The 25,561-nt window shown below is 45.3% G+C and overlaps 1 protein-coding gene across 1 annotated transcript in view; it reads left to right on the forward strand.

The window, feature by feature from the left end:
- Nucleotides 1-25,561, forward strand: part of DSCAM (DS cell adhesion molecule) — an 821,125-nt gene that overhangs the window by 704,592 nt on the left and 90,972 nt on the right. Inside the window, exons 17-20 of the mRNA XM_025379322.1 lie at nt 1,251-1,491; nt 3,161-3,307; nt 11,959-12,114; nt 21,550-21,683. Of these exons, the coding sequence (XP_025235107.1) occupies nt 1,251-1,491; nt 3,161-3,307; nt 11,959-12,114; nt 21,550-21,683 (678 nt within the window). The remainder of the gene's footprint in view (nt 1-1,250; nt 1,492-3,160; nt 3,308-11,958; nt 12,115-21,549; nt 21,684-25,561) is intronic.

Consider the following 25,561-nt stretch of genomic DNA (forward strand, 5'->3'; position numbering starts at 1 on the left):
TATGTGTGTATGTATACATACATACACACACATGAACAAACATATCTGTTGACTGCCTGAAAGTCTACAAAACCTTTATTTCCTAGAGCCTCATCTTGCTCATCTTGGTGGCATTCGTATACCATTTTTTTTTTTTTTTTTTTTGGGACTGAGTCTTGTTCTGTCACCCAGGCTGGAGTGCAGTGGTGCAATCTCGGCTCACTGCAACCTCCACCTCCCAGATTCAAGTGATTCTCCCATTTTAGCCTCCCAGGTAACTGGGACTACAGACACCCACCACCATACCTGGCTAATTTTTGTATTTTTAGTAGAGACAGGGTTTCACCATGTTGGCCAGGCTGGTCTTGAACTCCTGACCTCAAGTGATCCGCCTGCCTCAGCCTCCCAAAGTGGTGGGATTACAGGCATGAGCCACCACACCCGGCCTTATACCATTCTTGAAAAGGCTCCGGTTTCTAAATAAAGTCCTACACATCGGCCTAAATCCTACTTTGACCTGGTGGACCATCTTCACATCAGCAGGGTGGAGTTAGCACCAGCCTCTCTCTTGCCCCCAATTTAATCACCCCCAAATGATTCTAGAGTGACTCAGGGCTTCATGAAAGAGATTACCTTTCTGTAGGGTGTGCACTCACCTTCACATGCCAGTTTTCAACCTGGAAACACCGTGATTCTGGGATATTTCCTTAGAATATAAGCTCCATGAGGACAGGGGTCTTTTGTTTTCTTACATTTCCAAACTCAATTCTGTTCCCTGATGCCTGGAACAAGGCCTGGCACAGAGCAGCGAGCCCAAGAGTTCTTGCTGGGTGCAGGCCTGAGGGTCAGTCACACCCCATCGTAAGTGTACCTGGAGATGCCACAAACGTGATCTGTATTTTGACACTTTCTCGCCAATTAGACAAGTCAACCAGGACAGCATGAAGGACAGAATGAGAGCGCAGGCTCTGGGGCCAGACACCTGGGTTCAGATTCCCCTGCTGCCATGTATACTCAGGTGACCTCCAGTGTCCATTGACGGTCCAATGGCTCAGAGGGGCTGAGAGGGCCGGATGCACTCACAGGTAAAGGAAGGGTGCCTGGCACAGACCAAGCACTGCACGTGGCTTTGCGGCTGCTACTGGACCACCACCCCAGCATCATGGCAATGACTCCACTTTATTTCTGCTTTCCTACGTGGGTGTGGGCATTGATGTCGCTCTTGTCCTACCTCAAGACTTCTTTAGTGTGTTCTTTTCTCTCCTGTTTAGGCTCCCAAGAAACATTTGCAAAATGGGATTATCCGTGGCTACCAAATAGGTTACCGAGAGTACAGCACTGGGGGTAACTTCCAATTCAACATCATCAGTGTCGACACCAGCGGGGACAGTGAGGTTTACACCCTGGACAACCTGAATAAGTTCACTCAGTACGGCCTGGTGGTGCAGGCCTGTAACCGGGCCGGCACGGGGCCTTCTTCTCAGGAAATCATCACAACCACTCTCGAGGATGGTAGGTTGGGCCGGGCCCTGGTGGTGACTTCCCCTCCACAAAGGTTCCCTCGGGTCTCCCCCGGGGATCCCCCAACCTCGCCGCCCCCCCTCCTCCCCCCACTGACTTTGGGGTCTCAGGTGGGAAAGCCTTGCCTCGTGACCTCGCCCACCTCGCTGATGCGCACCCCTCGGTTAGGGCAGGGTTGCAAAGCCAGCAAGTCCCTCGCTTTTCAGACTCTTCCTCATTCATTTCGGGTACAAGAATTGGGCTTTTCTGGAGTGAAAGCAAGGCTCTCCCTATTACTGCAGAAGTCTCAAGAGAATGCAGAAATGCTATTTGCTAAAAAACTTTCTCCCAAATGTTAAGAAGGTTTTTTAAATTTTTTTTTTTTAATTGCTTTCTATTTTCAAGCATTCTGAGCACAGAGAAAAGGAATTTTCAGATCGCACAGTGATCGATCGCCCCCTAGCGGCCACGATGAATTAATTAGCCCTTCCACGGTGACACCGAATAACCCAGAAGCTCAAATTTCCAGTAGTGTTTGGAAATAAAGAACCCTGGTATCCAAAGGCATAGTGTTTTAGGCAGAAAGTTAAGATATGGGGTTATTTGTAGCAATAAGTGGTAGCTTTCAAGGCAGCAAGCTGGAACTGCATTTACCTCTTGTGCAGTTAGCCATTTGATCATAGCTCCACCTCCCAGGTTCACGCCATTCTCCTGCCTCAGCCTCCCAAGCAGCTGGGACTACTGGCGCCCGCCACCACGCCTGGGTAATTTTTTGTATTTTTAGTAGAGACAGGGTTTCACCGTGTTAGCCAGGATGGTCTCGATCTCCTGACCTCATGATCCGCCCGCCTCGGCCTCCCAAAGTGCTGGGATTACAGCCGTGAGCCACGGCGCCCGACCCTTGATCATAGGTTTGAGGAAGCAAATATGACTTGCACCTGTACTATCTGACAAGTTTTGCAAGGAGAGGAGTCTTCAGTGACTTGCAACTTGAACACTGGAATTGTCTGTCTTCATAATCTTTGCAATAGTAGTTAAATATGCCTTTGTTTTTACTTCAATGCTCATTTTTCATTAAGATGCTTGTTTCAGCCAGTATTTTGCACTCCCACCTAGTGCCAACAGTTAAGATGTACAAAAGCTCAGTACTAAAAATGCTTTCAATACTCTTCTGACCCGTCTCCTCGTCTGTGGTCTCTCTTCCCTCTGGGGAAAGGGATGAGGATGAGACGGAAAATCTGTGATTATATTTCTACTTTTTAGCACTTTACAATGGTTAAGCTTCCAATTTATATGCCAGATGTTACTAAATACAGAGGTACTGTACTCTATAAAGTAAATGCAACTTAAAGAAATAACTTCCAAGAGTAAGGGGAAAGTAAATCAGACAAACAATGATCTTCTACTCAGGCAAAAAAATTAAGAAGCTGTCCTAAAAGTAAAGAAACTAAGTTGGAAAGAGAGACTATGGAATCCATTAGAATATATGCATTGGCTCATGATATTTTACTGAGTTATAAGATTTATATAGAGAAGTGATCTTTGTTATTTTTTCTTTCATTTTGGGGTTGAGTGTATTTTTTTGCTTGCATATTGAAATATTAAAATACGTTGCTTTTACAGTATTGCTTTGCTCATAAACCACCCACGGTTATTACAGATTCTAATTATTTGATTTCAGTGCCCAGTTATCCCCCTGAAAATGTCCAAGCCATAGCAACATCACCAGAAAGCATATCAATATCCTGGTCCACACTTTCCAAGGAAGCCTTGAATGGAATTCTCCAGGGGTTCAGAGTCATTTACTGGGCCAACCTCATGGACGGAGGTAAGAGGACTAAACTAGGACTTTGGGTTTGCCTCCAGAGAATGCATGATGGAATTTGCAGACCCCTCCTAACTCCTAACAAGGGACTCAGGATACGGCGGGTACCTCTTTATCAATAGACACTTTCGCCTTTTCTGTCATCTCTCATTCGACATTTGAACAGGTCTCTCTGTTTAAAACATCACACACCTTCTAAACCCAATTTGAAGCCTAGTCGGGGGTGGCACTCGGGAAATTCAACATAGATGTATTTTCCTAATTATGAGTGTCTATGTCAAGTCTCTGCAGGCAGCACCAAAACCTCCATCTCTACCTAGATCATTCTATGTGATATGTATTCTAGAATGTTGGCCCCTTCCTGTTTCCCAGATAGAACTCCGCGGGGAAACATTAAAGTTCCTGTAGTTGTGCTGTAATTGGGTGTGGGAAGAGTGCCCAGGCACACGGAGGGGGGCACTCAGGAGGGGCCAGGATGTTCAGGGCCCTCTCTTTTTGTCTCCTGTTTCTCTTTCTCCTCTTCCTTCCCCTTCTCCTCCTCTCTTTTCCTTGTTCTTTATCGTGTGCGTGTGTGTGTGTGTGTGTGTGTGTGTGTGTGTGTGTTTCAAGTTGTAGGACAAAATTTTCCTGTTTGTTTAGGGCAAGACTTTGAAAAAGTGACTTTCTCAAGTGGCCATAAGATTGGGGCCACAAGTTTCTTGGAGCACACCTCATTGTCTTTGCCCTCAGGCTGCGAGTGGTGCCTGCCAGGCTGGGCTGGGTTGTGTGAGTATCCTGGGGGCAGAGCGAGGCTGCAGCCCCCAACAGGAGAGGCCTCTGGAAGTCTGCTCACTGTCTGTGTCCCAAGCCTGGGGGGCCCACACCTGCCTCCTCCCCTGCCCTCCATTTGCAGCCCCCTCCTGCGCCCCCTGTCCCTGGACAGTACCTCTCCTCCTGTTTGGGGCTTCTTTTCTTTTTTTTGAGAGGGTCTCCCCCTGTCACCCAGGCTGGGATGCAGGATCTCAGCTCACTGCAACCTCCACCTCCCGGGCTCAAGCAGTTCTTCTGCCTCAGCCTCCCAAGTAGATGGGATTACAGGCGTGCACCATGCCTGGCTAATTTTCAGTATTTTTAGTAGAGATGGGGTTTCGCCAGCTTGGTCAGGCTGGTCTTGAACTCCTGGCCTCAAATGACCTGCCCCCTTCGGCCTCCTAAAGTGCTGGGATTACAGGTGTGACCCACTGTGCCTAGCCTGGGGCTTCTTTTAACCCCTGCAACTGGATGTGATCCCTGATGAGTGCTCACCTCCAATTTTGGGCAAATGCAGTCAAGGACCTATCCCTTCCATGCTCAGGACCTCCTGGATCTGTTCTACCAGGCAGGCCCCTGTCCCCATGCAGGTAAACATAGGGCCCCACAAGGGGCAGGAGCCTCCACGGTGGGTGCAACAATAAGGCAAGAAGACATATGAGCAGCGCAAGCATTACTGGCTCAGCGAGCGCAGGCCTTTGAGCCTTAGCTCTGCTTGTCCCTAACTGGATGTGTTTCTCAGGACTGAGACCAGACCTTGTGCCTTTGATGCCGCGTGTAGTACCTGGAGCAGTACCAGCCATGGGAGGCGATCTAGAATGACCCCCCTTGGTCCTGCAGCAGACACATTTGCTAAACACCCACTCAGCACTGAGTTCATGGGAAACACCAAGGTTGCTGTGTCTGTCCCTGTCGACGTTCCAGACCAGGGACCGAAGAAGATGCTAATGAATATGGAACCACAGACCCAAGAAGGGCAGATTTAAGTAGATGATTCTGTAACACCTTCACCGCCCCCCACCTAAAGACAAGCTTTTAAAACACCACAGAGTAGAGAGCGATGAAAATTTGCAAAGTCATCTATTTTATGGACAAAATGCCATAGGACATCATTACACATGTTCCTTCTCATTTCTACTCCTTACATTGAGTGGGTGAAATTAAATACCCTAACTTTCTTCTAAAGGCAGTGTTATGCTAAGATGTCTCTTCTGTTGTTCTTGTTGGAAATATTTCTAGAATTCAGTGGCGACTTCATCCACATGACCCGTATTTTCTAAGATCACTCACATTTGCTAACATTGCCTGCTGGCATCTCCATTCTAAAATGAAAGGTGTGGCTTCATACCTTTAAAGCTGTGAAAACTTGAATATTCAAAAACATAATTCTTTAAATAAGGAAATGCTTGGGAGTGCATGCAGCTTTTTAAAGACACTTTCACTCGTGGAATTAAAGTGATGAGATAGATGTACAGTGTAGACGTTCTGCACGTAATTTCCGAAAGATAAGCAAGAAACCTTCAGAAACAGGAACCTGCCTGCGAATGTCGCTCTTCCTGCTACACGAGAGATTTCGTTTATGAAGCAGGTCAGTTCATGGGGCTACTGGACACTTTCGCACAAACTCCTCATTCTGTGGCCTCCAGGGCTGGCTGGATTTCCACAGACATTGAGCATGGAGTGACTGTGTAAAGCCACACCTTGAGCAAACGTCACCATCACACTCCACACACACACACACACACACACACACTCATCACAACACACAGCACGTAACCTGCACCCATGTGACACATATGCCACACACCCACATGCACCACATACCACACAGCAACCCCACACACCCCATACACACCACACACCACACCACACACACACACCACACACACTACACTGACACCACACATATACACACCACACATACAGCACACACCAAAGCACACACAACCCACACACATACACGCACCCCATATACACCACATACCACCCCCAGACACATCACACATGCACCACACCACACACCCCACATACACATGCACACACACCACACATACACCACGTACCACACCACACATACACACCACACATACACATACCCCACATACACTGCACACTATGACACACATACAGACCACAGACACAACACATACACAAAGCCCACATATACTGCACACCACACCACACCACACATACACACCACACACACCACACATACACACACTCCACATACACCACACACCATACCACACATACACACCACACATACACCACATATCACACCACACACACACTCCATATACACCACACACACCCCACATACACATGCACACACACCACACATACACATGCACACACACCCCACATACACCACACACCATACCACACATACACACCACACATACACCACATATCACACCACACACACACCCCATATACACCACACACACCCCACATACACATGCACACACACCACACATACACATGCACACACACCACATACACATACCCCACATACACCACACACCACACACTCACCACACACACCTCACATACAACACATACCACACCACATACACACCCCATATATGAGACACACCACACCACACATATACAAACCCCCCCCCCACAGCACACACACTCCACATACACATGCACACACACACCACACCACACACACCCCAGTACACCACACATACACACCACACCACACATACCCCCCACACACACCCCACACACACCACTCACCACACCACACATCACACACCTCATGCTACTCACAACATATACCACACACATACACCATACACCCACATACCACACACACAGGCGCACACACACCATTCACATCACATACCACAAACACCACACACACACACTACACATTCACACATGCTGAGAGAGGCAAGTATCGTTACTACCACTGTAATTAGCAATAACCCGAATACTTTCCAAAATATGTCAAAGAAAGAATTCTGTTGTTAATATGATCAGATGAAATAAAACTGGTTAGTATATTTGATAGGGCAGGCTAAATAAACAATACTTTGATGGATTTTCTGATTTTTTTTTTCATGGTCAGAAAGTTAAATCATGGTTGAGGCCTGACAGAAACAGTTTATTTGAGATTGCTAGGACAATTGTATCCTTTGAAAAGTTACCGTTTTCCTTTGAATTTTTGCTACCTTCCATCTCATCCATCTTCCTTCATGACAAAAATGGTAAACTCGGAAAGGAAGCAATATTTAGGTGCCAACTAGTGTATGTAGGCAACTGGGGGTTGCTTCTGAAGCTATTCCCACACCTATTTTGTTTTCTGCCTTAAAACCCTCTGAGAATGAGGCAGGATATAAATAAATACACAAAACTATTTTGTTTAAAACAAAATTTGTAATAGAAAAAAATCTGATACCTATATTTATTTCATATATATTTTTAATTTTATTCCCCTCATGGCCTCAACTGAACAGTGCACTTCAGTTAACGTGTGTGTGTGTGTGTGTGTGTGTGTGTGTGTGTGTGTGTATGAAACAGCTCTATAGGGGCGTGGAAGATCGACTGTAGAAATTCACATTTAAAAAGAAAAAGAACTAAAAAGAATGGCAAACTAAACACTCAGTTTTGTATCTGGCTTTCTTTTTTTTCATCCTTTGCTTTTTATTTCTTCCATATCTGCTAGTCACCCAGTATCTGTCATCAGGAAAATACCCTTCCGTCAGAGTCTATGAGGGGTTCTAGCAAATAGGGCCAACTCTGGCTCAGGTGGTTTTCAAAATCTTAGAATTGGGGTTTTGACTGCTTTTGTCTTCAAGGTTCATGATAAATTAGTTGATCAAAATGACTTGAACCCTCTAATGAGTAAACATCTAAATGTTAATTCTAATTAGCATATTAACTATTAGCATTTTTAATCATTTTGTTTTAAGTGTTTCCTTTTTTTTTTTTTGAGATGGAGTCTCGCTCTGTTGCCCAGGCTGGAGTGCAGTGGCGCGGTCTCGGCTCACTGCAAGCTCCGCCTCCTGGGTTTAGCCCATTCTCCTGCCTCAGCCTCCCAAGTAGCTGAGACTACAAGCACCCACCACCATGCCTGACTAATTTTTTGTATTTTTGTTAGAGACGGGGTTTCACCGTGTTAGCCAGGATGATCTTGTTCTCCTGACCTCGTGATCCGCCCGCCTCAGCCTCCTGAAGTGCTGGGATTACAGGCGTGAGCCACCGTGCCCGGCCAAGTGTTTGCTCTCTTTAAGAAGATCAGAGAGGCCAGGTTGCCCTTCTCCCTCCTCACCAGGCTCCTCTTCCTCATTCTGTCTGATTCAAGAGTTGCGTGGCCGGAGGGTCACAGCTTTCTCCTATATTGTGAAATGATCCTACCTTCCCTGTGAGGTAGACACCCTGCACTCTTGAGAAAAAAAAAAACCTTCATCAAAGTCTCATAACCAGCTCCCAGCACCCTGCCCTGACCAGCCCCTCCCCTCAGCTATATTTTTATTGACGGTGTGTGTATATATCTGTAGGAATGTGTGTGTGTGATCTTTGACAGTGAAGTTTCTAAATCTGAAAAGATCTTAATGAATTCTATATTTAAACTTTGTCTATTAGCATTTGAGTTTTTAATTAGTTTGTTTAAAGGCAGGGTCTGGCTCTGTCACTCAGGCTAGAGGACAGTGGCACAATCACAGCTCACTGCAGACTCCAGTTCCTGGGCTCCAGCAATCCTCCCACCTTGGCCTCCCATGTAGCTGGGACCAGAGACATGAGCCACCATGTCTGGTTACATTTGGGTTTTTTATCCTAATCCAAAAGACTTACATTAAATGCATTCAGGAAAGGAATATAATTGAATATGGAAAGACTCTTCCTTCAAGGATGAGAATTTCCAATCCATCTGGGGCAATGAAGTATTGATATTTTGACTGCCTGGTGACCACACATGTGCAGACAATCTCCTCATTTTCATAAGCCCTCTGTTGCGATTTCCAAATTGTGACCTCTAACAGCTGGCACCCTGCTGGCCTCCCTAGAAGACAGGAGTCCAAAGGCATGTCTTTGGACCATCCTCACCCTGCTCTCTCCCCAGCAAAGCCCCAGCCTACAGAACTGCTTCTGGTGGTCCCAGGCCTTCAGCTCCCACTGGGGCCTGCACTGTGGGAGCCACATGGAGCCCCTTTACCCCTCTTCTTGCAACTCCTAGAAGGCACAGGGGTTCTCTGGCATGTGAGGGACAGGCCTCAGTCATCCCATGCAGTATTTGCCACTCTCCTTTAATGCTGTATCCATTCCACATTGATCCTTTTGATGACAAAAAATTAAAATGAACAAAAGACATTCCACAGTCATCCTCATCACAAAATACAGGGCTATTCATTTGTGAACTTCTGTGAAATATCCTGGACACACAAGAGAAAAGAAAAAAAACAAACAGGAAGGAAAAACCGGGCAGGCAACAAGCAAAAGCCCGTTTAATCTGGCAGACACGACGGCTCGTGGGTGCCTCTATTTTCAGCCCATTTTCTGCTTTTTCCCAGAGCGACTGAGGAGAACAGCTGACATCTGCAGCCTGTGCCCTCAGCCACTGTGCTGGGCTCCTTGATCCTCTCTGTCCCTTGACTTCCTTGGCTGTAAAATGAATGAGTTGCAAAAGTAATGGAATAACTTTGCTGGTCGCATAAGTTACCATCTGTACTTAGAATAGCATAGCGCTGGCACCTAGGCAGGCATGCATGTCACGCCCACTCCCTACACGGAGGCCAGGGAAAGTGAGAGAGATTGACAGGCAGCTAGCATTGCCCTCTAAATGTAGCCAAAGCAGACCTGTTCCACAAGGTACTCCCCGGACCTGCTGGTCTCTCGGGGTAACCGACCTGCTCTGGGTACCAATGTGTCACTGACAGCCCCTTCCCCTAGGGAAACAGTTCTCAGACCCTTCTCATGCTCTGAAGATGACTCATTTCAAAACCCATCAGCCAAACCCCAAGGAAGGTACATCACTGGTAAGTTTTCTCAAATGGCCGTGTAGCGTGTGCTGGGGATGAGAGTGCATAGTGTTCCATCTGTGAACGTTATTAGTTGATCCCACTCCTGAAAGTGAAGCATTTTTAGCTGACAGCAAATTTCTGACACATGCGCACGTCCCTTCAGGCTTGAAGCTGAGAGTTCACTCCAGGTAAACAGAGGGGTTTGCTGAGCCACTCAGTTTAGCGCAGGTGTATTTTTTTCTAATTTAAATATGTTATCTTTTCAGCTTTTTAAAGGTATAATTGACAAAAATTGTGTATCTTTCAAACATGCAGCTTGTTTTGACGTATGTATCCCATGTGAAATGCTTGCCACAATCAAGCTAATTAACAGCAGGTCCACCCCCTCAGATAGTTGCCCTTTTCTTCCCCCACCCCCAAATGAGACAAAGTTTCACTTATGCAAGATGAGTAGGTTCTGGAGATCTGATGTAGGAAGTGGTGACTATAGTAAAAGATACTGTATTGTAGACTGGAAACTTGCTAAAGAGGGTAGATCAGATATTTGAGATGAAGTTAGGTACTTAAAAATACATGTATGTTAAAGTAGAGTTTGTTTAAAATAACGGTAAAACCCCTCAGCTTGCAGAAGCTTCCTAACGAATAGTTAGCAGTGGAACTGCCGCGTGTGCAGTGCATGTGGGCCTCCGAGTGTGCAGTGCGTGTGAGCCGCCACGTGTGCAGTGCGTGTGTGCTGCTCATGCAGTGCGTGTGTGCCACCACGTGTGCAGTGCGTGTGTGCCTCCGAGCATGCAGTGCGTGTGTGCTGCTGTGCGTGCAGTGCATGTGTGCCACCGCGTGTGAAGTGTGGGTGTGCCGCATGTGCAGTGTGTGTGAGCCGCCAAGTGTGCAGTGCGTGTGTGCCTCCGAGTGTGCAGTGCGTGTGAGCCGCCACGTGTGCAGTGCGTGTGTGCTGCTGCTCGTGCAGTGCATGTGGGCCGCCACGTGTGCAGTGTGTATGTGCCTCCGAGCGTGCAGTGCGTGTGAGCCGCCACATGTGCAGTGCATGTGTGCTGCTGCTCGTGCAGTGCGTGTGTGCCGCCACGTGTGCAGTGCGTGTGGGCCACCACGTGTGCAGTGCATGTGCCGCCGTGTGTGCAGTGCGTGTGTGCTGCCAAGTGTGCAGTGTGTGTGCCGCCAAGTGTGCAGTGTGTATGAGCCGCTGTGTGTGCAGTGCGTGTGAGCCACCAAGTGTGCAGTGCATGTGAGCCGCCGAGTGTGCAGTGCGTGTGAGCCACTGTGTGTGCAGTGCGTGTGTGCCTCCGAGTGTGCAGTGCATGTGAGCCGCCGAGTATGCAGTGCGTGTGAGCCGCCGAGTATGCAGTGCGTGTGAGCCGCCGAGTGTGCAGTGTGTGTGTGTGCTGCCGTGTGTGCAGTGTGTGTGTGCCGCCGAGTGTGTAGTGTGTGTGTGCTGCCGAGTGTGCAGTGCGCGTGTGTGCTGCCGTGTGTGCAGTGTGTGTGTGCCGCCGAGTGTGTAGTGTGTGTGTGGTACTAAGTGTGCTGCTCGGGGTGCGGGAGACATTGCTCATTAGCACCTGCTGAAGGCTGAGTGGCAGCCCTGGTGCTGGCCTTGGGTTGATAACACTTAACTTGGAGCGAATTGCTTTGTGTTCCAGACCAACGTTCTGCCTTGTGTTCTGGAGCAGTTTGGTGTGAATGATCTTTTCCAAAGGGCCACATGACACCATGAGCTCACAGGATGACTGTGCACAATCCCTTTGAGGAATTCCCATGTCCAGATGGTGGCTGGACGGGTGATGGCATGGCACAGGGACAGTCAGTGGGGACAGCACGGAAAAATGAGCAGAAATAGGCTCAGAAGTGGGATTTTGTTTTCTTGTTCTTGTCCTCTAGAGCTGGGTGAGATTAAAAACATCACCACCACACAGCCTTCCCTGGAGCTGGACGGGCTGGAAAAGTACACCAACTACAGCATCCAGGTGCTGGCCTTCACCCGCGCAGGAGACGGGGTCAGGAGTGAGCAGATCTTCACCCGGACCAAAGAGGATGGTGAGAGACGGGTGGGCAACTGCTGGAAGGGCTGGGTCAGAGGGAGCGCACTTGCCTTTACCCTGCAGTTCATCAGGCTATTCTCAGTGCAAACCTTTGCTGCCTTCCCAAAATATCCCAGTGCAATTTAGAGCATTAGCTTCCTCTCTTGCCTTTGCTTGATGTGTCTAATCCATTGCTGCTTCTTCCTCTCTATTTTTTCTTCTTTCTTTTTTTTTTTCCTTTGGCCAAGTATTATTGTAAACAGAAATTCATTTTATCCTGGAGCTGTAATACTTGTCATACATGTTTTGTATCTTGTTAGAATAATTTTAGTGGCTCTTCAGTTATTAGTGTAAGCTCTGATTAAATCCATCCTTCCACTTCTTGAAAATTATGTACAGGCTGAAGTTCTATTATTCTTTGCCAGCTGAAACACTTTAGAATAAGTCCTTAATTTGAGAACTTCATGTTAATTTTTTTTTAATTCTTGCAAGAATTCATGGTGATTTAGTAAAAATTTAAATTGCTGCTCATTTTGTTCTACAACAATAATTCTTACTGTTCCTTACAATTTGGATTGGGTTATGTGACTATTACCCAAACCTACAAAAACCGTACAATAAAGATTCTGTACTATTTTAAGGGAAACTCTGAGGGGCGTTAGCCAAGCCTGTTTGAGGAACAGATGAGTTCTGATAAATACTACCGTGGTGGTGAGAAAAGTAGCCTCCACCTTAATAAAGGAAGGAGCAACTGATGTCAAATTGATGCTCACATAGAACCTTCCCAGAATATTCCAGCACAGATGTATACGTTGAGATGAGACATTAGCAGACCTAAATGCTGTGTTGGATTGTCTCTGCAACTTTTGTCATCTTGCCGGGACTCTGTTCCCCAGGGAGCATAGGGGCGGGAGAGTTGTTGGCCATTGCTGGTCGCCTCCCACGTATGGGCAGGTTTGATGTCTATGCCGTCTCCCCCACTACTAGAGTATCAAAAATGCTGTTATTCCATCCCATATCTGTTCTGATGGAAGCAAAGAACACCTGCTCAGGGGGCACGATACGCTCTTCTCCTCAGCCTTTCTGCCCCTGACCATGACTCTCTGTTATTCTAAGCCTGCCATCTTCCACCTCACTCTCTGCTCTCACCTTGGCAAGCCAGGCCTGGCTCTCCTGAGCCGCCCCAGGCATCCACTGTCACCTGGTGTTTTTGCTGCTTCTGTAGCCCTTCTCACATTATGATGTCTACACCCAAACTAATCCTCGTTTGCTTTAGTTTTTTTCTATAATGCACAGGTAGTTCTTCCAGGGAATGTGCAGGTGTCAGCCAGTTCTGCTCTAAGAAATTGGATTATTTAGGGAAATCTAAGTTTCAACTGTAATGCCATTAGGAAGTCACACATCAGTAGAGATATCTAGAAAGCTAAATCCTGAGTAAAGACAGCCATAATTTAATTTTTTAAAAATGTAATAGACGAAGAGCTGTGCATATACTGGCTCTGTCACCTGCTACCTGTGGGACTTCGGGCACCTTACCTAAGTTTCTCTGGACTGGATTGTCCTCATGGACAATCCGCCGTAGCAATCAGCCTGCACAGAACCAATGTATGAGAGCTGAAGTGATGTCTGAAAACACCTGCTTGCCACAAAGTGGGATGCTTCCTGACACTCAATATTTGATTATTTGCTCTCCACTCCTTCAGAGCAGGAGTGAAATACTCTTTTTTACATTGCTAAGCAATAATGCAAATGTCACTGGAATAATTATTTAAAGAGCAAATTGATCATCCACAAAAAGTTTTGCATCTGCATTTTTAGAAGAATGTACAGAAATCCAATAAGAAGGGAAGGTTCTTCACAGATCCTTATTAATTTCACAATTTTAGATCAATTTTAAATTAATATTCTAGTTTTAAGAATCATAGAGTTCTCTTTCAAAACTTGACCCCAAGGCCCAAGGTCTAATTTGTCAATCAATTATGCTTTGCTTTTGTCTCCAGTGCTGATAGTGTGTGGAGCTGGGATTGACTATGGAAAACCCTGCCTTGGGTGCCCCAGTTACCCCAAGGAGGATGCCGTGGATCCCACTTTTGCTGGTGGTATGGGACAAGGACTATGCAGAACTGAGTGTCAATATTTCTTTAGGATAAGTGTGTATTTTCAAAAAGAAGTGGAGTAGTGGATCACTTGAGGCCAGGAGTTCAAGACCAGCCTGGCCAACATGGTGAAACCCTGTCTCTACTAAAAATGCAAAATTAGCTGGGTGTGGTGGTGGGCGCCTCTAATCTCAGCTACTCCGGAGGCTGAGGCAGGAGAATCATTTGAACCCAGGAGGCAGAGGCTGTGGTGAGCTGAGATCATGCAACCACACTCCAGCCTGAGTGACAGAGTGAGACTCCATCTCAAAAAAAAAAAAAAAAAAAAAAGAAGTGGAGTGAAGATTGGGTGGAAGAGGAGAAAAACTAGAATAATATCACTTTATCTCCCAGGTTCACATGAAAAATTCAATAATTTAGAAATGGTGAAGAATTGTGTCAGTCACTTTTGTAGACTCAATACCTAATATAATTAGGCATTCCAGCAGTTTACAGAATTAAATGCAATTTTATTTATCTGATTGGAAGAAGGGACAAAGGCCAATTCAAAGAACAAATGCCCAGTCTAACTGATCACAGATCCTATTAATACCTCAGTGAGAAAGCTTTGTAATTTTGAAGTTTGGATTACACTTGCAAGTTCAATTAAATTGTGTAAAAATACAGATAGATTTCCAGTAAAATGATAATTACCAACATTTACTCAGTTCTTTCTCAATAAGACACTATTTTAGGCTCAGGTTGAAGTTTCAGTGTTTATCAATATTCTTGCAAGCAAAGAAAGACAGCTACATTAACAGGGACCATCCGATTCAGTTGTCTATGCCAGACACACGTCCTGCACCAGTCTTCCTAATCTAGGGAGCCTGGCGGCTTAAACTGTGTTATTAGGTCACTGATCATACTAAAAAGAGAAAACCCTAATAAAGGCAAAATTTTACTTTTGCAGCAGATTATTTGCAATAGAAATATTTGTTTAGAGAACAAGTCTGTGCTTTAAGTAGTTTCTCTACCTCTATGTAAAGATTCTTGGGCTTATAGACATATTCACAGGTCCACGAACATATTGTCATGTCTCTGGTCATAATCTCGGGGCCATGGACATAGTCTCGTATCCATAACTATAGTCTCAGGTGCATGGACATATTCTCATGTCTGTGGTCAGAGTCTCAGGGCCCATGGATATTGTCTTTTATCCATAAATGTAGACTCAGGTGCATGGAGATATTTTTGGGGTCTGTGACAACTGTTCACAGTTCACATTCTCTTTCCAGTACTACTCTATCAATGAGAACTTGTACCCCTATTATTGCTGCAGAAACACAAAGGATGACTTGGTGATCGGGCTTTCTGTTTTTGAGCGCAAGAACAACTAATCCTGACTTCTAAAACAGTTGTGAAATCCTAATGCCATTTTATTTGCCAATACTATAATATGAGCCAAGCCATAAGGAAAGAGAACACAAACAAAATGAATCTATTAATCTTCCAATTGCTATTTTCACTCTGAAGGCAAAAGCTAGTTTCAGCCTTGATCCCTTTACACAAGAGTAAACTTTGCATATGTATCAATAGAGATAGTTAAGTTCAAATATTGACTGAACACATCACTAATGCACATAACTCTGAAGGCACATGTGCGAGGGCCAGCAGCAGGTGTAATATGTCATCTCTACTCCCTCCCCACCGTCAATTAGCAAGTCTTATTGGGAGGAGACCTGAAAGTAGAGCTAAGAGGAAGCAAAAAACTAAGCTGACATCCAGATACCTCTGAATCCTCCGACCACCCATACCTTGAGCCATACATACTTATGAAGGTGTGGATAGTATGTGCCTGTGACGTGTGCTGGGGTGATTATATGACCACACGTCAGTGGACCTGAAAGGGGGTAGATTGCATGTTGTGTTTGCATAGCCACCAGCGGTGCTGCCCCTCAGTAGACACTGGGAAGTACAACCAATCAACACTGCTTAGGATTCCGGGGCTCTACAGCCTATGGTCGTGTGCCCTGTGCAGTGGCAGGTATACCAGCAACATGACACACAAGATGTCCTAGAAGAGGTTCTACCACGTGGCTTTCCACACTCCCTCCACTGCAGTGGTTCTCAAACTAGGTTCTTACACAGCCCAAGGGTTATTGGGTGGGCCCCAGTGGTAAGCAAGAGGCCCAGTGAGAGTCTCCATTCTCTCCCTGACCCTGGCTTCAAGAGCCACCCCACTTCTACTGGTGTTATGTGCTGGGTTTCCACATGATGGTTTGGTTAAAGGATCAGTCAAACATTTAAAGAATGTTTGAACACTCCTGCTCTAGTGAGAGGAAAGGCCAAAAATACCAGAATCTTATGGACATGGGAAGAGAAAAGGGACATATGTGCATTGCTTGGTGAGATGACAGCTGTGAACATGACATGTCCCTCCAGGATTGTAGCATCTGCACGGCACGGCATGGCTCAGGAAAAGCCACTGAAAAGTTGTGGGCTCAGAAGGATCTGGCTACCATGGTGTACCACATATGTACATGCATGTTTGTGTGTGCACATGCGCATACACACACTCCTGCCTGTGGCTGTTTACTAAGAGCAGAAAAATGATGGTGAAAAAAAATGAAGCTGACTGCAGTGTTTGTGTGGGTGTTTAGTCAGACTTCTATCTGATATTCATACTTCAAACCAAAGCTGTTTCAGAAAAATGATTTTGGTATTTTACATTAAGGTATGTTACAGGAGGGCTTACCCATTTGTATTTATTTTCTATGCTGTGGAACAGATTGCTACAACCTTAACACCTTAAAGCAATACAAATGTCTTGTCTCATCCTTTCCAAGTGTCAGGCATCCAGGTCTGGTTGAGCTGAGTCCCCTGCTCAGGGTCCCACAGATGAATCAAGGTGTGAGCTGGGGCTGTGCCCTTATCTGAGGTCAGGGTTTCCCAGGCTCACAGGTTATTGGTGGGATTTTTTGTTGTTGTTTTTGGCTATGGGGCTGGAGTCACCAGCTTCCAGAGGCTGTCTGTTACTCCCTGTCACACCCCCTACCACATAGCAGCTTCCTCCTTCAAGGCCAATAGGAAAGCCTCACATGGCTTCCAATCCCTCTGACCTCTTCTGTCTCCCTCTGACCTCCATCTCCTCTTCTAAGGGGCACATCTGATTAAACCCAGCCCACTCAGGAAACTTTCCTTTTCATTAACTGAAAGTCAAGTGATTAGGACCTCAGTGATACCTGCACAAGCCCTTCACCTTTACCACATGGCACAAGCTGCCCATGGGAGGGTTCTGTCCATCATAGTAACAGGTGCCACACCCATTCAAGGGGAAGGAATCACCAAGGCACATACACTAGAGGGCAAGGATCTTGGGACCTGTCGTAGAATCCTGCCTACCACACAGACATGAATGAAATCAGTTTTCCACTCTTGAAAAATATGTATTGAGCATCTAGTATGTTCCAGATACTGGCCCAGGCACTAAAGATGCAGAGAAACAGGATGGGTGTGGTGGGGTTTGCAAGCTAGAGGGGGAGACAGATGTTGATAGATCACCCCTGAGTGGATTGTGTCAAGTGCAATGATGAAGAAGAGTCTTGACAGAGACATGGGAGCCCTGACCTGACCCAAGCTGGTGATCAGGGAAGACTTCCTGGAGGAAATGATACATGCTAGACCCTGAGAGATGAGTAGGAGTTGCCAGGGAGAAGGCAGAGGGTGGGGAAAAGTCCAGACAGAGGCATCCGAAGGCCCTGGATCGTGGCAGCCCAAGGGCCCGGGGTGGGAGAAGCAGACCACATTCAGGGAACTGAAACAGAGCTCAGTGTTGGGGAGCACCAGCGAATCAGGGGGAGAGCCCAGCTGCTGACCTGTCATGTCCATGTGGACCTCCAAAGGGCTCGTCAAGTGACAATGGGAAGGGAATTCCAGGTTCTGGTTCTTGCAGCTGAGAAGATGTGGAGAGCCCATTTCCTGAGATGGGACAAGAGAAGCGCAGGTTTGGGTAGAAGATGGTGAGCCCTGTTGTGACTATGTTGGCCTAAGGTGCTTGTGTGACCCCTGGTGGAAACGTCTCAGCCAACTGGACACACGAGACACAGAAGCATCTGCAGCTCAGAAGGGATGTCCAGGTGCATTGGACGAATGTAGAAGAGAGAATTCTCTGAAGGCCACATTCTTTACTGCAATCAATTAAATTTGTATGCAGAACTTCTCTCTACGATGCCCAGGAATTCATGAAAACTTCCCAAGCTTGTTTTGACCTTCGTAAGAAAAACTCAGATTACCAAAATGGGTGTGGTCCCTAAGAGTGTTTCAAGAAAATATGTCCCAGACAGACATACACCATTTTTTACTCCATCATCTGCCCTCTCTGTCTTCTGCAACTCTCAGTGTCTGGTGTTTGTCATTCACCACTGAGTCACAAAGTAAAGGCTAGTATCATTTAATGACATTTAATCTAAGGACATAAGGATGGTTATTAGAGATGATAGCTAGAACTTATTTAGCGCTTACTCTACAGAGAACGATAAATAAATCATTTACATGAAGTATCTCTTGTAATTCTAACAGCAAAAACATAAGCCAGCACAATTATTGTAGATTTATAAATGAGGGAACTAAAGATTATTAGAGTAGTTAATCGACTTGCTCAGGACATGGAACTAAGGGGTAGAGCCGCATGAAACCAGCAGTGGGGCTCCAGGGCCCACACCTTTAAGCTTTATGATATTGTCCAAACCAGAACAAAAATGTTAAGTTCTAGCTCTGAAAAGATTAGCTCAGTCATCCAGAAAACGTTTCCAAAATGCCGTGTTCTTCACATCTTCTACATTGTTATTTTATTGTACAAAGTTCTAGTAACCCTACAAGGAAAGACTGTGCAAGATAGATCATAAATCCATGTAGGAGGAGTCAACTGCGAGTTTAGATGGTGTAGTTAAAGCCCCTTGATCGGCTGTGACACAGGCGTGCTCATGGAAATCCTCAGTTGAAACAAGGAATCGCCAAACTTTACAGTGGCCAAGAAGTACCTGAAATGCTGCATTTTAGCTTAATACATATAAATATGTATTCACTCCCTAATCATTCTCTAATCACATGACTTAGGATCACTTCAAGTTTTGGGTGAAAACATTGGAGTTCTGTGCCGTCTTTTACTCCATTAACTGTGTATTTAATGTGTAGCATCTGCATTTTTCAACTGGTGTCTCAAGAGCATGTGACCATTTATCAACGATCTATTTGCAAATGGAGACAAATCCACATGTCCCATTCTTCTCAGTGGTCCTGACCAAACATAGATCAGCCTTCTTCCTTCCTTCCTTCCTTTCTTCCTTCCTTCCTTTCTTCCTTCCTTCCTTCTTTTCTTCTTTTCTTTTTTTATCCTTCGTTCCTTTTGTCTTCCCTTCCTCCTTCCCTCCTTCCTTCCTTTCTTTTTTCTTCCCTCTTCCTTTCTTCCTTTCTTCCTTCCTTCCCTCCTTCATTCCTTTTGTTCTTCCCTCCTTGGTTTCTTTCTCTCTTTAATTTCTTTCTAACTTACCTCTAAGGAAGCCTTTCCAAAGCAGTCCCATTAACTGTCATAGAAACAGCTTTCTCTTGCACTTGAATTTCATTGGTTTATGTAATGAATTAACTTACAGTATTACCCGTGACAGGTACATTTGTCACGAACAGGTTGGAAACAAATAGAATTGACTCCTCTTCAGCAGCCATTCAACTGGTTGGTGCTAAACTACTTGGCCTCCTAAAGAGGAGATGTCCAGCAAGAGTGGTCACTGTGGTGAACACCAACCAGGGGCTTTATGGAAAGGACTGAGAGTGTTGGCTAAGCTAGGTGTCTACTAGGATTAAAATCCTCAGGAAACGTTCACTCTGCCCTTGTTCAAGAGGAGCCCTGGCAGCTCTGAACTAGGTTGTGGATGTCTTAGACATTGCCCTCACCTGATAGGGGTTTGTTCTCATGGGATTTCTTAATCCAGGATCTATCACTTATGTGTGTTACCTTTTCTAGACCTTCCACTGTCTGCAAGACTTGCCAAAACTGGATTTTATATTTTCAAATGGTGACTATGTCCAACCCAAGTTAGTTCTCACCAGAGCTCTTGGTTTTGTTATGCAGACTTAGAAGAGTCAAGATGACAATTATGAGATGCACATTCAACTCCACAACTATTTACTGAGCAGTTGCATTGCCGTCAAAGCAGTAAAAGACTCACAGCCTTCTCCAGGGGCTTGCAAGGGACTTATATTGGCTTGAATTTCAGTACCTCCATCAATGTGCTTGCCCTCCATGTGGACAGTGAGGTTAATGAGGAACAAAGCAAGAGCCCTGATGCCTTTCTCACTGGCACCTATGACATTTTGGCATCTTCTGTGTCTTGGTCATCTCACCCCACCCCCCACCTCTTCAACCTGGAAAATAAAAGAACAAGAGGAGTGGGACATGCCTTCAATCTTACTCCCAAATCATGCTTAATATTGCTGCCACCATGTTCTGCCTTCTTAGCTGGTTTACAGGGGAGAGTTTGTCTTACATGGATACTGTGAATCTTTGACACAATAATCCCTATTCATCAACAATATTTCCATTTCTCCTGAGCCCAAAGTGGTGCCATTACAAAATGACTGGGGTGAGGGAGGGTGGGGTCTCCATGGCTGAGGTAGTTCACCCTCATGCTTCTCAAATTCAGGATCCAAAAGGTTCATCCCCAGTACATTCAAAGCCAAAAACTGCAGTAGAAGTAAGACTGATCCAGAAGTTAATTGTCCAGTTATCCAGAGGCAGGAAGTCTCCAGGCACTGAAATGGGCTGGGAAGGCTCCCCAAGACAACAGGGACTAGAACTGACTGTATTAGGTCCTAGAGCTACAAAGAACCACAGATTCCAACATTAGGAATGTATTTGCTGTCTCTGAGTTCTGGAGGCCAGAAGTCCAGAATCAAGGTGTCTGCAGGGCTGGTCGTCTCTGAGAGCTTTGAGACAAGCATCTGTTCTGGGCTTCTCTCCTTGGCTTATAGATGCCGTCTTCTCCCTGTGTCTTCACATCATCTCCCCTCTATACATGTCTGTCTCTGTGCCAAAACTGGCCTTTTTATAAGGACACCAGAAGTACTGGATTAGAGGCCACACTAACAAACTCATTTTAACTCGATTGCCTCTATAAAGACCCTACCTCCAATGACAGTGTCATTCTGAGGTCCTGGGGGTTAGGACTTCAACGTTTGCATTTGGGGGGACACAGCAGAACCTATAACGCTCGTCCTCAAAGAGCTGAACAGTGAGCGTGGAGTGGGGTCGTGTTGGGAGGCGTGGGCCCGCAAGCCCAAGTCGAGGCCCCACCTTGTGACTAAACGCACGGCTCTTCCAGTTCCAGGTCCTCCCGCGGGCGTGAAGGCAGCGGCGGCCTCAGCCTCCATGGTCTTTGTGTCCTGGCTTCCCCCTCTCAAGCTGAACGGCATCATCCGAAAGTACACTGTATTCTGCTCCCACCCCTATCCCACAGTAAGTTGGTAAATAACCAAGTGCCTTTGAAGCGTCTGCCAGGGACGAGCTGCAGGTGCTCGTGCTGGACAGTTTCATTCCTTTGTTTCCCACCTACTTGGGTCTTTCCAGTGGTTTTGTTTTGCCCCTGCTGTCTCCACATACAAAGCAAAGTCCTCATTTACACCTCATATGAAAATACGCTCCTGAATCATGACAAGGGGGACAATTGTCTGGAATTATTGTTTATTTGGTGAGTTCCTACTAAACTGCCAGCAACCTGATCAAAATCAAAGCCCAGAGGCCTTAATTGTGCCTTAATTGATAGTCAGTGGACAACACCTATTGATTTTACTGTTGGACTCATCATGACGGGCACTTCACGCCTTCCCTCCCTCCGACTCCTTCCCTCCCTCCTTCCTTCCCTCCCACCCCATCCCTCCCTTCTTTCCCTCCTCCGTCTCACACTGGGAACAGAATAGCAGGCAAAACCCTATTGTGCTAGAAATGAGGGATTTTCATGAAGATCTATTACCCTTACGGTTACAGCAGTCAGCCTGGTTCATTGTGAAGGAACTAAAAGTTATTTAGTATTTCAAAGTGTGGTTTTTGTTATCATTCATATTATTCCTGCTGAATAATTATTATAAAATTAGACTGCTTCTGAGACCACACCAAAACATATCAAAAAGGGAAATTAAAAAAAGAAATGTTGAAATCACCCACCAAAATCGATGATGTCTTCATAGAAACATTATGACATTTTCTGCGGCAGGTGCCGTGTTTCTTCCATCTTTGCATCTCCAGCTTCCAGTATAGAACTTGACACATGTAGTCATTCACTAAGTGTTTGTGGAGTGAATATACACACTGGTTTTGTTTATTTTCTGGTAAAATACACATAACGTAAAACTTACCATCTTAACCACTTTGATTATCGAGTTTATCAGTGTTAAATACCTTCACATTGTTGTGAAACCATCACTACCATCCATCTCCAGAACTTTACAAAACCAAAACTCTGTCCCCATTAAACACGAATTCCCCATCCTCCCTCCAGCCAGACCCTGGCACCCACCATTCTACTTTCTGTCTCTGGATTTGACTCCTCTAGAGACCTCATGCATGTGGAATGATACAGCATTTATCACTTAGTGACCGGCTCGTTTCACTTGACATGATATCCTCAAGATTCATCCATGTTGTAGCATGCGATGGAATCTCCTTCCTTGTGAAGGCTGAAAAATATTCCCAAACAAATTTATGGATTAATAATCAAGGTGATGTGTTTGTGCAAGCTCAGAGTCCACAGGGGCCCTTGAGGCCTGGTGTACCCCAACAGTGAGTGTGAGCGAGAGAGTGTGTGGGCTTGCTTGGCCCATGAAGGTCCGTCTGTCTGCTGAAAAAGGTGTGTGCTCTACTGCTTATGCATTCATGGCAGTACGCTGTCCTTGAAGTCAATACGTAAATGTAAATGGTCTGAGTTAGGCTCCACAGTGTTTTTATGGGCTTCTTATGTCATTTTCAATATGCTGTTAATCCTCACTTGCTGAATCCTACCATCAAAGCCCAGAGATGTAGAGCACCGTAGACACAGAAAAAAAAAACTGAGCCATTGTGCCCTCTACTTAGAGTGGCAGTTCTTCGAGGACCCCCCACCCTGCCCAGGGTGGCCTCCGATTTTCTCCTTAACACTGACACGTCCGTGTATTCACCAAAGAGAGACAAAAATTATTGCTGAAATAAAGCGTACTCATTTTCCACTAGAACGTGAATTGTATCTGTATTAGTATTCGCTCATTCATTCATTGATCTCTTTGCTACGGGATTCATGTTTGCTGTTTTGGCTCTAACAGGCTAGAAAGCACCTAGCAGGGTACAGAAACACCAGCAGCTTCCTCTCATTTTGTCTTCTCAATCAGATCTTTATCTGTAAACTAAAAATCCCTACCTGGCTTATTTGAAATGAGTCCTTAGTGACTGATGCTTGCCGAGGAAGCCCCTCTTTGTGGATGATACAGGCTGTATCTGGCTCTGTCCTCCCAGCCTGAGAATTACATACAATAAAAAAAGGAAGAAAAAACATCCTATCCTGCAAATAAAGTCACACAGGTGTTGTTAGATGGGGTAGAAACGCGTTTCCCCGGGATTTCTCCTGTCTCTTCGCCCACAGAACAATGGGATTTGACCTGCCCAGGATCTTAACAATACACTCTCAAAAGGGACAGTAATGAGGGCCAGCCAGGCATGATGGCTCACGCCTGTAATCCCAGCACTTTGGGAAGCCAAGGCAGGAGGATCACTTGAGGCCAGGAGTTTGAGACCAGCCTGGCCAACATATGAAACTCCGTCTCTACAAAAAATACAAAAATTAGCCAGCCGTGGTGGCACATGCCTGTAATCCCAGGTACTTGGGAGGAGGCTGAGGCAGGAGAAACTCTTGATCCTGGGAGGCGGAGGTAGCAGTGAGCCGAAATGACACCACTGCACTCCAGCCTGGGCAACACAGCAAGACTCCGTTAAAAAAAAAAAAAAAGACAGTAATGAGAACAAACCAACCAGAAAAAGGTGGGAAATAACAGTTGAGATTTTTATCAGGGTATCTCTGTGTTGCCTTTTGACCATATTAAAAAGACTAGAGACATTGAAATATGATGAGCAGGTGCCTGTGTTCTTCCAGGCGGTGATACCTAGAAAGTGTTACAAGGAGGTCCCAGAACCCCAGAGCACCCTCATCGAAGTGAGGTGAACTAAAAACAGTTCCATCTCCGTATCCACATTCCTATCTATCTATCTTAACCATCATTTAAGACCATGAGGCCTATTTCTTACATCAAATAATATCGTTGAGAGTTGAGGTCAGAGACAATTATTTCTCTTCAGAGGTGAATATTTGCAAAGAGTATCTATTCTGTTTTAAATATGAAATGATCAAGAAACTTTAAAGTACAGGAAAGAAGAGTGTTTTTTTGTTTTGTTTTGTTTCTTTGTTTTTTGGTTTTTGGTTTTTTCCGTCAGTTTCTGCAATTTGACTTTCAGTAAACTGGATGCTGTCAAGTGTTCTAAGGTATTTGCATTTCTGGCTATGTGTACAAATGACCACCAGAGGGCAGCATGAGCTCTAGATATTTTCCTTGCTCATAAATCTGAATTTTTTTATTTGAAATGATTTCATAGTTGAATGTAGAACATAGGGGGATAAATCAGGACACAATATGCCTTGTAATTTGATCCTTTTGATAAGAGTCCCTCAGATAACCTCCTCGCTGATGTCAGTTTCTCTCAAGATCCCAAATTCATCTCCCTTTCTTGGGAAAGGACCTTGTTAAAATAGACAAGCTTTGTTATCTAATATGTGACATATAATGTCTGCTAATAGGCATTTATTTCATGGTGCTGTCTCAGTTTAGCTTACAAAAAGCCATTAGAATTTGAAACATTGCATGTGGCCCGATGACAAGTTAGAGTAACTGAGAATGAATCTGCCAACAGGTTGTCTAAAGATAGTGCTGACTGAACATGAACCTTCCCTCGGGGGTCCAGCAGTGCAATGAGATATTGAACTCCCTAATCAGAGATTCAAACCGCAAAATCTCAAAAGTCATTTGATTCAGAGCCTCTTCCCTATAATTTGCAGATTCTGGCTATTAATTTTAATATATAATGGTTCGAATGATCAAACAATCTATTATAAGCAATGAAAGTCCAAAGACTTGAGACGGCCCTTTTAAGGTCTCAGGAAGGAAACAGCCAAGATTCATTTCCTCCCTGATGCTCCGGTCTACATAAAAGCAGTCTGCAAAAATTTTACATACAGACTGCTTTTACTGTATACACATTAAATAAGCATTATGATATAGACATTGTCTATTTCACAATGCTAATCTCATTTACAGAGC

The sequence above is a fragment of the Theropithecus gelada genome, chromosome 3 (assembly GCF_003255815.1).
Source record: "Theropithecus gelada isolate Dixy chromosome 3, Tgel_1.0, whole genome shotgun sequence".
In the NCBI taxonomy this organism is placed as follows: Eukaryota; Metazoa; Chordata; class Mammalia; order Primates; family Cercopithecidae; genus Theropithecus; species Theropithecus gelada.